At 43.5% G+C, this 17292-nt stretch overlaps 1 protein-coding gene across 2 annotated transcripts in view; it reads right to left on the reverse strand.

Annotated features, from left to right (window-relative positions):
• GLP2R (glucagon like peptide 2 receptor) overlaps window positions 1-17292 on the reverse strand; it is a 66280-nt gene that overhangs the window by 33312 nt on the left and 15676 nt on the right. Inside the window, exons 4-6 of one of the 2 annotated variants that reach the window (XM_003818091.6) lie at window positions 15709-15830; window positions 3769-3875; window positions 794-947 (exon numbers count right to left, since the gene is read on the reverse strand). In XM_003818091.6, coding sequence (XP_003818139.3) covers window positions 794-947; window positions 3769-3875; window positions 15709-15830 — 383 coding nt within the window. The remainder of the gene's footprint in view (window positions 1-793; window positions 948-3768; window positions 3876-15708; window positions 15831-17292) is intronic. The other variant, XM_055101288.2, reaches the window with a different exon arrangement.

Consider the following 17292-nt stretch of genomic DNA (forward strand, 5'->3'; position numbering starts at 1 on the left):
GAAAGAAAATAATATGTCAAAACCTAGTTGGATTTATTCCAGGAATGCAAGGTTAGTTTAATAGGTTACTGCATCATTAGCAGGATAAAGGAAAAACTATCTCAATAGAAGCAGATTTCAATGTGAAAAAGCATTGCTGCTTTAAGAAAATAGTACAATTGTCCCTCAGTATCCTTGGGGGATTGTTTCTAGGACCCCCTGTGGATACCAAAATCCACAGATGCTCAAGTCCCTTCTATAAAATGGTGGAGTATTTGCCTATAAACTATGCACATCCTTTCATATACTTTAAATCATCGCTAGATTGCTTATAATACTTAATGCAATGTAAACGCTATGTGAATAGTTGTTATACTGTATTGTTTAGGGAATAATGACAAGGAAAAAAAAGTCTGTACATGTTCAGGTCAGACGCAATCACCCTTTTTATTCCCAGGTATCTTCTATCCCCAGTTGGTTAAATTCATGAATGCAGAACTCACGGATACAGAGGGCCAGCTATAATTGTAAAATATGTTGATCTGGTCCAATTCTTTTGTTTGCACATGAAGAAATTCCCACCCAAGGACATACAGCAGCCATGGTGAACCCTTCTGCTTTTGGTTTCTTTCACCTGGCCTGCTCTTGGCAGGTGGTGGTTTTGTTAAGTCACGTACTGCTTCTCTAGCCAGAAAGTCTTGGAAACCCTCTTATCTCCCGCTGCCCCTCCCTAGTCCCACCTGCCTGCCTTCTGATTCCCAGTACTGACCCATCAGGTGGGGAGTCCAGTTTAAACAGTGGGGAAGGGGATTACCTCTGACAGGTAGGACATCCACCCATTCTCATTGTCAGGCCTCTTGGAGTAAGAGTTGTAGAAGACGACGTCCTTCACCAGTACAGCCAGGGTTCTCAGGATGAAAGAAGCAAACAAGTTCATGTGGATGTAGTTGCGCGTGCAGTGGAGTTTTCTGTGCGAGGAGAAAACCAAATGCCTTCCCTCAGGAAAGAATGGCTCCAACCAACAGGCCTCTGCCTTTTATGCCTGTGTATCTATCACTAAAGACAGAGGGTCATAATATAGGCTGCAGAGCTGGGCTGCTGGATTATGTGACCGTAAATCTCTGTGCCTCAGTTTCGTCATTTGTAAAATGAGAGTAATAATAGTTATCACCGGCCAGGTGCGGTGGCTCACACCTGTAATCCCAGCACTTTGGAGGCCGAGAGAGGTGGATCATGAGGTCAGGAGATCGAGACCGCCCTGGCCAACATGGTGAAACCCCGTCTCTACTAATAATACAAAAATTAGCTGGGTGTGGTGGCATGTGCCTGTAATCCCAGCTACTTGGGAGGCTGAGGCAGGAGAATTGCTTGAACCAGGGAGTCGGAGGTTGCAGTGAGCCTAGATCACGCCACTGCACGGCAGCCTGGCAACAGAGCGAGACTTCACCTCAGAAAAAAAAAAAAATAGCTATCACCTACAAAACATCTTCAATATGCCAGCCGTGTTCCAAATCATTTACATATGCAGCTACATTTGAGTATTCTTACTCCTTACCACCACTGGAGGTATAGGAACCATTATTACCCTGATTTTATAAATGAAAGAATTAAAGCAGAAGGATGAAGTCATCTGTCCAAAGTCCCAGAGCAGTAAGTCGCAGAGTTGAGATTCAGACACAGAAACTCTCAGGCCAAAGCATAGGTCTCCCAATCTCTTCTGCCTCTGAGAACAAGAGCACTTACCTCCAGGGGTTGTGGAATGATTAAATCTGTTAATCTGTGCACATAAGTAAGTGTCCAGAAAAATGTTAGCTCTCATCACCTCTTCCTTATGCACCTGGGGTCTCCTGCAGACTCTTTGTGTGTGATGTGACATTGTGCATCCTTGCTGTCACCAGAGGAAAGCTGTGCTCCCTGGGTAGCACATACCCTGTCCTATTTTGCTTTAAAGCTATTGTTATATTTTTAATTTCTAAAAGGACCTGAGGCAGGTTCTTGTGTCTTAGGATTTACGCATTCTTCTCTCTAACTAGACTGGGGGCTATTTGAGGGCAGCGACTGGGCCTCACTTTTCCCCAAGCCTTAGGCAGAACTGAAACTTGGTTGTCCCAGGCTTGGCCGAAGTGACTTCCTACAGGGCTGGGCAGTTATTTTCTCCTGGCTTGGTCCTGGGACTTTGGGACAGGGCATGGAGGAAGGAGGTCACAGATAATCAGTGGGTACAAGTTGCAGAGTTCTCCCATAGCTCAAGCATGGTTCTCCCAATGGGGTAGATGGTCATGACTTTACCCTAGGAGCTGCAGAACATCTCAGGATTGAGGAGTCACATGAGGCCCAACCCAGGGCTAGCAGAGCCCAGGTGGAGAGGTGCTCTGGAGCTGGTTTCCGGGTCTCCCACACCTATGTCAAATGCTCATTCTGCCACATTATATCCGCTTACATTCCTGAGACCAGAGACAGCTTTGGAGAGCTTTCTAGTGGGTCCATAAATGTCTCACTTGCCTGATTTCTAAAAGCATGATTTAGTAAAAGGCACACAGGCTTTGGAATACTGAAAGTTTAGGGAGTGAAAGTGCTCAGATCCTAGACTGCTTGTTTGTGATCCTGGCTTCATCACCCACCAGCCGGTGATCTTGGGCAAGTTACTTCATCTCTCTATATTTCAGTTAACTCACGTCTAAAGTGGGGGTAATAATAATGCTAACCTCCTAGGAATAGAATGAATCCTAATTTGAATTAGGGATGACATTTAAACGACTTAATGCATGTAATGCACTTAGGAGTAAGCACTTAAATTTGATAGCTAATTGGCATCTGAGGGCCCTGAATTGAAATCCCAGCTCTTCCATCCATTTGTTTACCTTGGGGAAGATTCTTAATCTCTTCTGTAAAAAGAATGCCTCTGATTGAGTTGTAGTGGGAATGGGCTGTGGTGGTAATGGGTGTGATTAGGGATTTACACCAGGGCCGGGCGCACAGCAGGTGTCTAATCCAAAGGAGGTAAAGCTGTCAGGAGTCTTGGGTTCAAATTCTAGCTGTGTAGCCAACTGGCTTTATGGCCAGAGGTGACTCAATGCCTCTGATTGGGACATTGCCATCCCTTTCTTCCCCTTCATCTGCAAAATGGGATGGATGGGACTTAGCCTCTCTCAGGTCATTTCCAGCTTTGATGATTCATGACACATCCAGCCCAGTCTTCCAGTGCCTTCTAGAGGTAGCCAATGAGCAAATTACACAATACCATAGTTCCCCCATTATCCACACTTTTGTTTTCCACTGTTTTAGTTACCTGCAGTCAATCATGGTGCACTGCGGCTCAAAAATATTAAATGAAAACTTCCAGAAATAAATAATTAAATAAATAGTTCATGAGTTTTAAATTATGTGCTGTTCTGAGTAAAGTGATGAAATCTAACCTTGACCAGCTCCATTCCTTGATCATCACAAAAAGAAGGGTGAACATAGTGTAATGATATTTAGAGAGAGGCCACATTCACATAACTCTTATTATAGTATAGCATTATAATTGTTCTATTTCAATATTGGTTATTGTTGTTAATCTCTCACTGTGCCTAATTTATAAATTAAACTTTATCAGAGGTATGTATGTATAGGAAAAAACATGGAGATAGAACCACACATAGGGTTGGTTCTATCCCTGGTTTGAACACTATGTTTCGTTCTACCCCTGGTTTCAGGCATCTACTGGAACTCTTAGAACATATCCCCTATAGATGAAGGAGGGCTACTATACCTGCCTGAACACATGTCTGCAGAAGTTCTACTCACCGAAGAAACAAGAGGAGGGTGAGAGCCAGGAAGAGGGAGATAAGAGAGAAGGAGTATCCCACGGTGTACATCAGCTGCAAGGTTGACAGCAAGGCATAACGATCCACCTGAACACAGAGGAAGAGCAGACATGACCACTAAGCCATGGGGCTATGGCCACAACCCCCAGCTCCACACCCAGGGCCACCAAGGGCCTAGGCATGGACTCCCAACATTTTTTTAAACGTTTCCTTCCCAATCCTTGTTGACACCCAAATAGGGTAGTTTAGATTGCTCTCTGGTACATCTCAGAGGCCAAGGAGCCTTAACAAGTGAAGAGCCCACGGTGGGTCTCACCCCTGTGACTGGGCCCACAGCCCAGCACTGATACACCAAGAGCCACAATATCATAAAGGAATTGTGTTCAGAACAAGAGGGTGCCTTGGGAATGAGAACAGGCTCTTTGCCCTTGGGAGCACTGTCCCTAGGGTCTATGGGTCCTTCCTTCTGGAGGACAGGGCCAAATTTCTGTCTGAATGTTTCCTTTCTAAAGTAAGCCTTCATAGATGACCTCTTGGAAGAAGACTCAATGAAACATTGCAATATTTTCTCTGAGTCCCAGGTCACCTGATTGTGAACAAAGGATAATTTACTAGAAATTTTGTGTTATTAAATGTGATTTTTTGTTCTATGTTCATGAGAGATTTTGGTCTGTAGTTTTATTTTCTTGTAATGTGTTTGTCTGGTCTTGGCCACATAGCTGAGTTGGGAAGTAGTTCCTCCTTTTCAATTTTCTGGAGAGTTCATGTAGAATTGGCATTATTTTAACTTTATATATTTGGTAGAATTCACCATTGGAGTTAAATAGGTCCGAGGTTTTTCTCTGTGAGAGAATTTTAACTACAAGGCAATTTTAATAATAGATATAGGACTATTCTGGTTATCCATTCCTTCTTTAGTGAAATTTTGTAGTTTGTTTCTTTTAAAAAAATTATTGTATCCAACATGTAGAAATTATTGGCAAAAAGGCATTCATAAAAATCTCTTATTATCCTTTTAATGTCTATAAAGTATCAGTAGTGATGTTCCATCTCTCTTAATATAACTCCTGACCTCTCTCTCACTTTCTCTCTCTCATCTTTAATTCTTTCCCTTTTTTAAGTTCATCTTTCTAGAGGTTTACCAAATTTATTGATCTTCTTAAGTAACCAAGTTTGGCTGGTGTGATTCCGTCCTGCACAGCTGTTACCTGGCGCAGCAGTCATTTATCTCTGTCCACCTTTTCTCCCACCTAAGTATGTGCCACCACCCCATGGAGGACTCGATGGAGATGGACATGAGCCCCCGGAGGCCCCAGAACTATGTTTTCAGTTGTGAACTAAAGGCCAACAAAGATGATCCCTTTAAGATGGACAATGATGAAAAGGAACACCACTTATCTTTAAGAATTGTCAGTTTAGGGGCTGGTGCAAAGGATGATTGCACATTGTTGACGCAGAGACAATGAATTATGAAGGCAGTCCAATTAAAGTAACACTGGCAACTTTGAAAATGTCTGTACAGCCAATGGTTTCCATGGGGGCTTTGAAATCACACCACCCATGGTCTTACAGTTGAAGAGTGTGGTTCAGGGCAGATGCCTATTAGTGGACAGCACTTAGGAAGATGCAGAGTCAGAAGATGAAGAGGAGGAGAATGTGAAACTCTTAAGTGTATCTGGAAAGTAATCTGCCCCTGGAGGTGGTAGCAAGTTTCCACAGAAAAAATTAAAACTTCCTGCTGATGAAGAAGATGATGATGATGAAGATGATGATGTTGAAGAAGATGATGATTTTGATGAGGAAACTGAAGAAAAAGCACCAGTGAAGAAATCTATGAAACACTCCAGGCAAAAATGCACAAAAATCAAACCAGAATGGAAAAGACTCAAAACCATCAACACCAAGATTAAATAACCAAGTTTGGGTTTTATTTATTTATTTTCGTATTGTCTTTCCATTTTCCATTTAATTAAATTCTATTCATACTTTGTAATTCTTTTCTTTTGCTTACTTTGAGTTTAATTTGCTGAGGTTTTTTTCCTAGTTTCTTAAGATGGAAGTTAGGCCACTGACTTGATATTTTTCCAATTTTCTAATATAAGAATGCTATAGATTGGATAAAGAAAATGTGGCACATATACACCATGGAATACTATGCAGCCATAAAAAAAGAATGAGTTCATGTCCTTTGCAGGGGCATGGATGAAGCTGGAAGCCAACATTCTCAGCAAACTAACACAGGAACAGAAAACCAAATACCACACGTCCTCACTCATAAGTGGAAGTTAAACAATGAGAACACATGGACACAGAGAGGGGAACATCACACACAGGGGCCTGTCAGGGGGTTGGGGCCAAGGGGAGAGAGAGCATTACAGCAAATACCTAATGCATGTGGGGCTTAAAACCTAGATGATGGGTTGGTAGGTGCAGCAAACCACCATGGCACATGTATACTTATGTAACAAACCTGCCCGTTCTGCACATGTATCCCAGAACTTAAAGTAAAAAAAAAAAAAAAAAACAAATGCTATACATTTCTCTCCATGACTGCTTTGGTTGCATCACAAAATTATTGGCATATTGTATTTTTGTCTTTATTTAGTTAAAATATTTACTAATTTATTTTATACTTTTTTACTTGACTTATGGGTTATTTAGAAGTATGTTGTTATTTTTTTTAATATTTGGGGAATTTTCCAAACAACTTACTGTTATTGATTTCTAATATATTTTGTGTGATTTTAAAAACTAAATTTATTTCTCTTTTTAGAACATTTTTTAAATGAGATAAAAATTTACCTTTATATGTACTATTTCTAGTGTTCTTCATTCCTTTTTGTAGATTAAAATGTCTATGTCGTATGTTTTTTTCTTTCTCTGTTATCATTTTTTGCAGTGGTGGTCTGGAGGCAGAACTGTCAGTGTAGACTTTGAGCTCTTCCAGATCAATCCCAACCACGTTTCTCTCTAGAATTATTCTCTATGGACTTCATCTAGATCCCTACAATCTTGTCAGTCTCCAACTGTGCTTGTTTGCCTCTCCTTGAAACTAAGTCTTTCCCTCTAAGACCAGCACAAACCTACCCCCTATAAGAAATCCTCAAATGTCTCTCTGCTTATTGTCAACTCTTATTGTCAAAGTACTTGTGGTTTGTTTCACAAATAGGGTGTCAATTGTATTATTCAATAATGCTTTGCTTTCATTCATCTTGTCTTTCCAGATAGACTATGAAACACCTTGAAAGTAAAGAAGTGTTTTGTGCTTCTGCACACAGAGTGGTGTAGTTTCTTTAAATTGACTATTTCTGTGGCATATCAAGACATTACTGGGTCGAATAGCATGATTTATTTTATTGGAGATACGAGGCTAACACATTTAATTAAATAACCTAACTATTCGTTTCTAAATTATGATTTTTAAAACACGTGTGTGTTTTGTGCTTTCTAGGAACAAATTAGGGGACATGTCTTTTTTTTTTTTTTTTTGTCTGTGTCCTAATTAGTTTGGGTTTCCAAGAAGCAGATCATGAGACAAGAATTGGAATGCAGGCAGCTTGCATAGAAAGTGAAAAAAAAAAAATCAGCTGGGCATGGTCCTTCACAAGCCTGTAATCCCAGCACTTTGGGAGGCCCAGGCAGGCGGACCACCTGAGTTCAGGAGTTCGAGACCAACCTGGCCAACATGGCAAACCCCATCTCTACTAAAAATACAAAAATTAGCTGGGCATGGTGGTGTGCGCCTGTATTCCCAGCTACTCAGGAGGCTGAGGCAGGAGAATCACTGGAACCCTGGAGGTGGAGGTTGCAGTGAGCCAATATTGCACCATTGCACTCCAGCCTGGGTGAGAGAGAGAGATCCCGGCTCAAAAAAAAAAAAAAAAAAAAAGTGAAAAAATCATCGGTAGGGTAAGGGAGCACTTAGCACAAATAAAGCATGGGTTATCAAGCCAGCTACCATGGTGGGAAGCTGGAGCTTAATCCCACTGGGGAAGCTCTGGAATCCTCAGAGTCAACTAACCCCAAGACCAAGGGAGTTGGTATAGAAACATACCAAATCTTGCCAGTCATCGATTGAAGGTGACTTCCAAGGCACATTAATTTCATGGCACTTATGGCCTGCATTTCAACGAACAAGTGGGCTTCAGGAACCAGAGAACCAGCAAAGAAATGCATGCACTTGTGGTAAGAAGTTAAGCAGCTGTGTACTGAATTGATTAGGGCAAGGGGATACGGGCAGGGCGCCAAGAGCACCTGCTACAGTTGGTTTAATTGTACTTTTTTACAGGATTTTGTTCAACTGTTCTCTACATTAAGGTCTCTAACAAAACCTGGCTACTTTCCTAGAGGCTCCAAAACATCAGGTCTCCAGCTCAGGCTTGGTACCAACAGGTGAATCTTATGTCACTTAGACACCTTTATGAGAAGCTTCCTAACCAATATGTGATACGCACCCAACGAGGAAACAGGTACTCTCATACATAGCTGAAGGGAGGACAAATGTATAACCCCGATGGCAATGTCTAACAAAATTATATATGCATCTGCCTTTAATCCAGTGATCCCACTTCTAGAAATCTTCCAAAAGATATACTGCCACAAATATGAGCCAACATACACATCTGAGATTATTCACTGTGGCAGTTTTAGGAATAAAATATTGGAAATAGGCTGGGCGCAGTGACTCATGCCTGCAATCCCAGCACTTTGGGGGGCCGAGGCGGGCGGATCACGAGGTCAGGAGATCAAGACCATCCTGGCTAATACGGTGAAACACTGTCTCTACTAAAAATACAAAAAAATTAGCCGAGCGTGGTGGCGGGCGCCTGTAGTCCCAGCTACTCGGGAGGCTGAGGCAAGAGAATGGCGTGAACCCAGGAGGCAGAGCTGGCAGTGAGCCGAGATCACGCCACTGCACTCCAGCCTGGGCAACAGAGCAAGACTCTGTCTCAAAAAAAAAAAAAAAAGAAAGAGAAAAAGATTGGAAATAACCCAGATGGTCATAGGACAGTGGCTGAACAAACTGGTGGATATGCTAAGTGAAATACTATCCAGCTGTAAGAGAGAGAGAGAAATATTTCTAGGGCAGAAAAGCTATAAAAGTTTGGGAAAACAATTGGAAAACATATTAAATATGGATGAAATAGGCCATGTGATAAAAATCACTGTTAATTTTACTTGGTTGAAATAATGGTAATGTAGTTGTGTAGAATGATGTCCTTAATCTTAGGAGGTACCCGATGAATTTAGGGGTGAAATCTCATGATGTCTACAAATTAGTTTTAAATATTTCAGAAAGAGAGAAACAGAGAGAAAGCAAATGTGGCAAAATGTTATTATATTTTGAATCTAAATACTGGGTATATGAGTGTCTACTATATTATTCTTTTAATTTTTCTATATGTTTCAATATTTCAAAATAAAATGTTGGAAAAATCATATATAATCAATGTATATATTATAAATTATATTAAAAATTTTAACGTATTATTAAAATTACATGCCACATATTAAAATTATATACAGATATATCAATTCATATGTATGTATTAATTAAATTATGTATTTAAGAACAGATGCACTTTTTAAAGGACAAAGTAAGGCATAATAATTTATTTTCATTCCATTAAACGCAATTCCATACTAAGTCATCTAAACACACTTGTTAATGCTTATGTGAGCGCACACACACACATACACAATCTCCTTTAAAAGTGCCATTTAACATGCATAAGGACCCCCAGCATCTCGTTAGTTGGAAGAACGTAACATATTTTGTTTGCCAAAACTCTGAAGGGCAAAGATTTACTAACACTGGCCTTTTTTGGGCAAAATTTCAACCCTCTATTAGAAACACAGGTAAACATGGCCAGAAGTTGTTTTTTTTGTTAAGTATTTGAATTCTTGGAAATATGGCCATTTGCAGAGGGGAGGAGGCAATGCTCTTGTCCTCACTTTTCCGAAGAGAGAAATCTTTACTTCCTGTCTTTGAAACTGCAGTTTTCAAATCTTGCTTAGCGCTCCCCATTTGCTGACTTGGGGATGGTGTTACTGTGTCCGCACACTTGTGGTTCTCAACCTTGGCTGCATATTAGAATCATCTGGGGAACTTTGGAACTAGTATTGATGGCTGGACCCCCCTACAGACCAATTGACTCAGAATTTGTGAAGCCATTCATGTAGTATTTATTAAGTGCCTACTGTATGCAAAGGCCACTGTGCACCTCAGTACTAGGTCAGAGGTTTGGGGGTGATAGTCAAATATAACTGTGACTTTGTTGTTGTTCTCAAACAGTTTGAAGCCCAGGAGAAAAAAAAATACACAGTTTGCCTAATTCAAGGCATGCCATTAGCACAACTTTGATGTGAAAAAAGTCAGACAAATTCTTGAGATAAACCGGATCTAATCCAACTACAGGTGTCCTTCTGATCCCTTTAAGAGGTGTGATATCTCACACAGTAAAACTGTATAAGGATCACAGGATTCTGTTAACTCAAATCCAGTAGGAAAGTAAGAGGTTTAGACAGAATTCCCTGACGATGTGGAGTATCCAGTTGAAGGTTCTTCATGTCTGATGGAAGATTAGACACGGAATCTTGCTATGTTGAGCAGGCTGGTCTCAAACTCCTGTCCTCAAGCAGCCCTCCTGCCTCAGCCTCCCAAAGCACTGGGATTATACTTATGAGCCACTGCGCCTTGATGGAAGATTAGGATACACTTAAGGGAGCCAAGGACATGCCAACACCCACGAGGCTCTGAAGGAACAGAGCCCGAACCAGATGGCTCCTGTTAGACCAAATAGCTAGGTTATGAAACGTGTTGAACCTGAATACGATCAGCCTTCTCTAATGGACATGAACCTGGGGCTCAACTTGTTGGCAAGAGTGAAAAAAATCACACTGGTAGACCCAGTGGTATGGTCATCCTGGCTTGTGAGAACTGATTGGCAAATTTTCAGGGAACCAGTTGCAAAACATGAGCATTCTTAAAAATTAAATGATGGCCGGGCACGGTGGCTCACACCTGTAATCCCAGCACTTTGGGAGGCTGAGGCGGACAGATCACGAGGTCAGGCGTTCGAGACCAACCTGGCCAACATGGTGAAACCCCGTCTCCACTAAAAATACAAAAAATAGCCGGGTGTGGCAGCGTGCCCCTGTAGTCCCAGCTACTCTGGAGGCTGAGGCAGAAGAATCGCTTGAAACCGGAAGGCGGAGGTTGCAGTGAGCCGAGATCGTGCCACTGCATTCCAGCTTGGGCAACAAAAGCGAAACTCCGTTTCAAAAAAAAAGAAAAAAAAATTAAATGATGTAAATTTACAATGAATAAATTATATTCAGAATAAAAGCAATAAATACTCCAAATTCATCACTTCCTAATTACATTTCTACATGTCTGTGTTCAGTGCCACTGGGGTTATTTTTGCTGTTGTATCTGCATGAGGAGAAACATGTCTAACGCTGCGCTACTGTGCATACTCTGCGGTCACACTGGTAGCTTGAAATTGGCCATGGGGGGCATTAATGCCACCAAAATTGGCAAGTGTTAACAAATCATAGCCTTTCTTTCTTCAGGGGTGGAAGCAGGGAGCCTGTTGTTAACATTTACTAACACACCTACACCACTGGTATTGACAACCAGAACAAACAAATCTTGGTCTACAGGCAACCATGTCTCCTGAGATGGAAACCCCTACTTTCTTAGACCAGTTTGTCTCCTTAGTGTGAAAGTGTTTGTTTTGTGTCTTAATCTTGGCAAGGTTTGATCACACCACTACATTGACTAATGTTTTGTGTTAAATTCAGGTATAGAATTTTTTTATTTGTCCTCAATATTTATTATGAAAATTTCAAACTTACACCAAAGTTAAAGAAACTTTATAAAGAACATCTGTATATCCACCACTTAGATTCTAACATTAAACTGTTTTTTGTTTGTGCATTGTTTTTTGAGACAGAGTCTCACTCTGTCACCAAAGCTGGAGTGCAGTGGCACAATCGTAGTTCATTACAGTCTCAACTTCCTGGGGCTTAAGTGATCCTCCCACATCAGCCTCCCAAGTAGCTGGGACTACAGGTGCACACCACCATGCCCAGCTAATTTTTGTATTGTTTTTTTTAGAGATGGGGTTTTGCCGTGTTGCCCAGGCTGATCTCAAACTCCTGGGCTCCAGCAACCCTCCCACTTCGGCTTCCCAAAGTGCTGGGATTACAGGCCTGAGCCACTGCAGCTGGCCTCTAACAAACATTAAACTTTATGTGGCATCGCCCCATATCCACCCCTTGGTCTATCCCTCATATAGCGGTTTTTAAAATTACTTGCACAATCTGTATGTAATTGGTATTATTTAGAGAATATGACATATTAGAGGATCTAATAGGTTAGTATTAAGCTTCCAATATGAAACACATCAAAGCGTACTTGATTTTCAACTTTAAGTTGAAACCGTGATGAAAACAGTATTGACATATTTAGGAAAATTTAAGACTCAACATATAAAGTTGATGTATTCGATGAACTAGAATTATTTTAAAATAAGAAACATTTTCTTATTATAACAATTATTTAACATAGTTTAAATGTCTAAAGCATATCAAATGTAATAACGCAGCTTAAAATGTAAAAGGATATGTAAATAACTTGTTTGTGTCAACAAAAATTAATCAGAGACCTCTACGAAAGTAGATTAACTTACTAGATTTATAAATAGAATAATAAACTATATAAAATAGCATTGACCTTAATAACTTAACAAAAAGCTAGGTTTTTGGCTTTTGAAAGTCAAATGAAATATTACACACACACACACACGCACACACACACATAAATCCACCCAAATAGCCAATGCAGAAAAGCTACCATCACAGACACCAAAAAACTCACAATGACAAGTGAACTATGATCACAACCCTAGGACTGAACCAGAGAGGCCAGGGAGGGAGAGAAGTGTTTGTAGGGTCCAGGGAAGATAGTCTGAAAAGAAAAGAAACGCAATAATCACAACTATCAAATGCCTATTGTGTGCCAGGAGGTGGACGAATCGCTCCACATTCATTGCCCTCTGAAGCCTCACAACTAAGCCTGCAAAGCGGGTATTTTCAGCCCCATCTTACAGACGCCTGCAGAGAGGCTATGTGGCTCAAGTGACAAGAATAGTGTTTCTAAAACTGAACTCCTTGCCTTCCCCTGTCCCCAGACTTTATTGTATAGAATATCTTTAACATTTAATGGGATAATATTTAAATGACTTTAGAGAGCTAAAGAATTCCAACTAAATCATGAAATAAAGCCACAATTCAGCCTGGGCAATATGGTGAAACCCTGTCTCTACAAAAAATACCAGATGTGGTGGTGTGCACCTGTAGTCCCAGCTGCTCAGGAGGCTGAGGTGGGAGGATCACTTGAGCCTGGAAGGTGGAGGCTGCAGTGGGCCATGATCGCATCACTGCACTCCACCCTGGGGAACAGAGACAGACTCTATCTAAAAAAAAAAGCCACAACTTGGGGGTGGCGGAGAGTGGGGGTGTTTTGCAGGTTCAAATTAGGGCACAGAATTAGGTAGAAAGGACCAGGCACGGTGGCCCATGCCTGTAATCCCAGCACTTTGGGAGGCCAAGGCGGGTGGATCACCTGAGGTCAGGAGTTCGAGACCAGCCTGGACAACATGGTGAAACCCTGTCTCTACTAAAGATATAAAAATTAGACGGGCGTGGTGGCACGCACCTGTAGTCCCAGGTACTTGGGAGGCTGAGGCAGGAGAATTGCTTGAACCCGGGAGGCAGAGGTTGCAGTGAGCCAAGATCATGCCATTGCACTCCAGCCTAGGTGACAGAGCGAGACTCTGCCTCACAAAAAAAAAAAAAAAAAGAATTAGGTAGTAAAATATTGAGAATCCAAAGGGCAAGGCCTCTCCCTGTATCCTTCTCAGGGAGGGGCATTTTTAAGTCTCCTCAAGGGTCCAAGCCAGAAGCCTGCAATCTTGTTGTCCTTGGCTCTACCCTCTCACAGCCTCCAGCACCAGCCAGGTCCTCCCGTTTTGCTCCTCGGTAAACCTATGAGTCCACCCTCCCTCTTCTTCCACCCCTGGGCGCTCTCTTCCTATCTGGCCTGAGTTGCTGCCATGGTTCCTGCCTGTTGTCCCTGCCTTCTGCCTCCAGCATGGCCCCAGTCTCCAATCTCCATAACTAACTCATGTGTTGACAGGTTCACTCCTCTCCAATCTGCCAGGACAAACCTGTCAACACATAAGTTAGTTATGTCCCTCTCCTACTTCAATATGCAAAGTTCTAAGTCCTTCACCGGGCACAGGAGGCCTTCATCACCTACCTCTCCCGAGGCCTCTACCTCCACCTGTGTCCTCCTCAGGCCCTACCTCACCTGCCCAGCAGCACTCAAGGTGGCCCCAGAGCCCTGTGTGCTCTTTGACCCTAGGTGTGTTTCTCCCTCTTGCTCTCTCTCTTACTATGGCTGTCTCCTTCTCACCCTGCAGGGCTAGGCTTGAGCAGCCTTCCTGGTCCCCTGTCTGCATCAGTTTCCCCATCCTCCATGACCCTGGGCATCTGACACTTCCCTCCCAGCAACGATCACACTGTCCCTATGCCTCACGAGACTCTGAGCTCCCTGGAGGCAGTATCCACGTGCTATCCCCTGTTTATTCCCAGTGCCTGGTGCAAAAACCTAACCCTTCGTATATGCTTCATTACTGTTTGTGGCCTGACCATCGGAATGAAAGAAACCAAGGTGTGGCCGTAGATATCTGTCTGATCCCCAAACACCTGTTCCTCCGCTTTGTGCAGCCTCTTGCATTGCACTTTGAAGGAAAGTGAGCAGATGTTGGACAAACAGGAGGTCCTCAGGGAGAAGAGCAAGAGTCCAACGAGAAAGTATGGTGCAGAAGAATTCTGGAAAGAACACACGTGGAGAGAAGTCTGAAGCATGGATTTGTTTGTTCATCCAAAAAACCTTTCCTGGGAAGCCATGGGGACTTGCGGACCAGTTACTGTGGTAGACCCTGGGGATAGGGCAGGAGTGCCTGCATAGACCATGCTGACCGTGTACCAGGTTTTCTCCTAAGAAACTGATGTCTGATGACTAAATCCTCACAACGTCACATGTAGCAAATATGATCCCTGTGGCATGAATGAGGAAGCAGAGGCCCACGGAGATGAGGTAACTTGCACCAGGATCACAGCCATGAAGAGCAGAGTCTGGATATGAATACACAGACTGTTCCTCTGAGCATGCCACAGAGCTGTGGAAAATCCCAAGGATAACGGACGTTTCGTTTCCCCTTTTGGGGGCTTATTAACATTCTTACTATTTGGAATGGAAATAGGGCTGCCTGACCCTAGACTCTGTGCTATGCCACTCCCTCGAGGCACACGAGTCCCCTGTCACCAGTGGATCTACATTCTGATAAGAGGGCTAGATAACAAATAAGCAACAGTGAGAATTTCAGGGAGGGGCAGGTGCCATAAAGGAGTCGAAGTGGGGAGTGGTGGGTGGTGGGTCAGGGGGATGTGGTAGGAAGGCAACCACAGAGGGCACTCTCTGGATTAGGTGACCCTGGAAGATCTCTCTTTGAAGGAGACATTTGGACTGAACCCTGGATGGTGAGAAGGAGCCGGCCACAGGGGAGCTGGGACAGGTGCTCCAGGCATGGGGAACAGCAAGCACAAATGCCAGGATCAATCCTGGAAGACTGACTTCTCTTAGGATTTTGCATGTCAGCCTAGTAGTGGAAGAAATTCCATGGCCGCCACAAGGGTTGCTGCTTTGCGGGACCTTCCTTAGCTTCCCCGGGGAGAGGCGCTGGAGAAGCCTCTTTGTGTGGCCCCTGGAGCCAGCAGGCCACTGGGGTGTCCCGAAGGAGGGTGGTTTGGACCCTGGATGCCTCCTCACTGAGCTGAGCAAACTCACGTTTTGCTTGAAGCTGTGGTTCTCGGAGCATTCGGAGTCATCCTGCCAAATATCCGTGGCGTTCTCTATCGTCTGCCAAGTCCCCTGAGCCAAGCAGTGTCTGTAGGCCCTTCCTGAGCTCTCTGAAAGTAAACAAAGCTCTGGAGGAAAGGTCAGAACACACAGCCCGTTCCCCTGAGCATGCCACAGAGCTGTGGAAAATCCCAGGGAGAAGGGATTTTCATTTCCCCTTTTGGGGGCTCATTAACATCCTCACTGTTTATTTGGGATGGAAAGGAAAATATGGAAGCTTCTCAATTTTGTAACACACCATGGTCTGCTAATGTCTGCTGTGTTTACCCAAAGTCTCTGGAGTTAGAACAGCCTCTGGTGACTCAGTGATGTTATAAGCCCTCCAAGGTTCAGCCCAGCTGGGAGACGCCAATCTGGGCTCCTGATGCTTGCTAGGTGGGGCATCTCTTCCTGAGGCTCATGCCATGCAAAAGAGAAAGTGGTGGGCACGTGGCTGACAGACTGGGGCTGAAGCCGGATGCTCCATCCATGCATGAGTGTGTCCTGGGTCTAGCTCTCCTAACCTCTAAGCCTTCCTGTGTTTTCATCAGGAACTGGGGATAATAATTGGTACCAACTCTCCATGATTTGGGAAAGGATTAAATGAAAGTGTATGTGAAAACGATGAGAAAAATCCCTCTGCCCATACAGACTGCCATTGTGACTCAGTCACATCTATCCCAGGAGACTCTCCCAGAAGGTCCTCCATCTGGAGGATTAGAGGCTGGGCTTGCAAACGAGAAGTCGAAATCTGTTGGTCCTTCCTAGTCCTGGCCCTGCATATCATGGGCCAACAGTAACTATATGCTGAATTTAATGAATGGACAACCAAAGGGTATAGCCCCCTACTCCCCTGACAGCTTTGCTAGGTAGGGTGTCTACTTGACATCTCAAACAACACACTCCAAACCACACTCTTTTTCTTCTTTTCAAAATCTGCTCCACCCACCTATTTTACCACCTCAGTGGATGGGAAACCCGTCCTTCCAATCCCCCGGCCCTAAACTTCAGAGTCACCCTCCCCTTCTGTCTCTCATAGCCTTCCTCAGGTCCTCTAGCTAATCTGTCATCCCTGCCTTCATCTGTACCCAGAATCTGACTGCCACTTTCACCTCCTGCTTCCATCCTGTGGAACCATCACCTCCCACCAGGAGATGGGACTCCTCTGACAGTCCTGCCCCTCACATCTGTGGGCAACCCAGCAGTCAGAGCAAGCTGAATAAAATATCAGCCACACAGGCCAGGCGTGGTGGCTCATGCCTGTAACCCCAGCACTTTGGGAGGTCGAGGTGGGTGGATCACCTGAGGTCAGGAGTTCGAGACCAGCCCGGCCAACATGGTGAAACCCTGTCTCTACTAAAAATACAAAAAAAAAAAAAAAAAAAAATTAGCCAGGCATGGTAGTGAGCTCCTGTAGTCCCAGCTACTAGGGAGGCTGAGGCAGGAGAATCGCTTGAACCTGGGAGGCAGAGGTTGCAGTGAGCTGAGATCACGCCATTGCACCCTAGCCTGGGTGACAGAGGGAGACTCTGT

Source organism: Pan paniscus, chromosome 19 (genome assembly GCF_029289425.2).
Source record: "Pan paniscus chromosome 19, NHGRI_mPanPan1-v2.0_pri, whole genome shotgun sequence".
NCBI classification, from domain to species: Eukaryota; Metazoa; Chordata; class Mammalia; order Primates; family Hominidae; genus Pan; species Pan paniscus.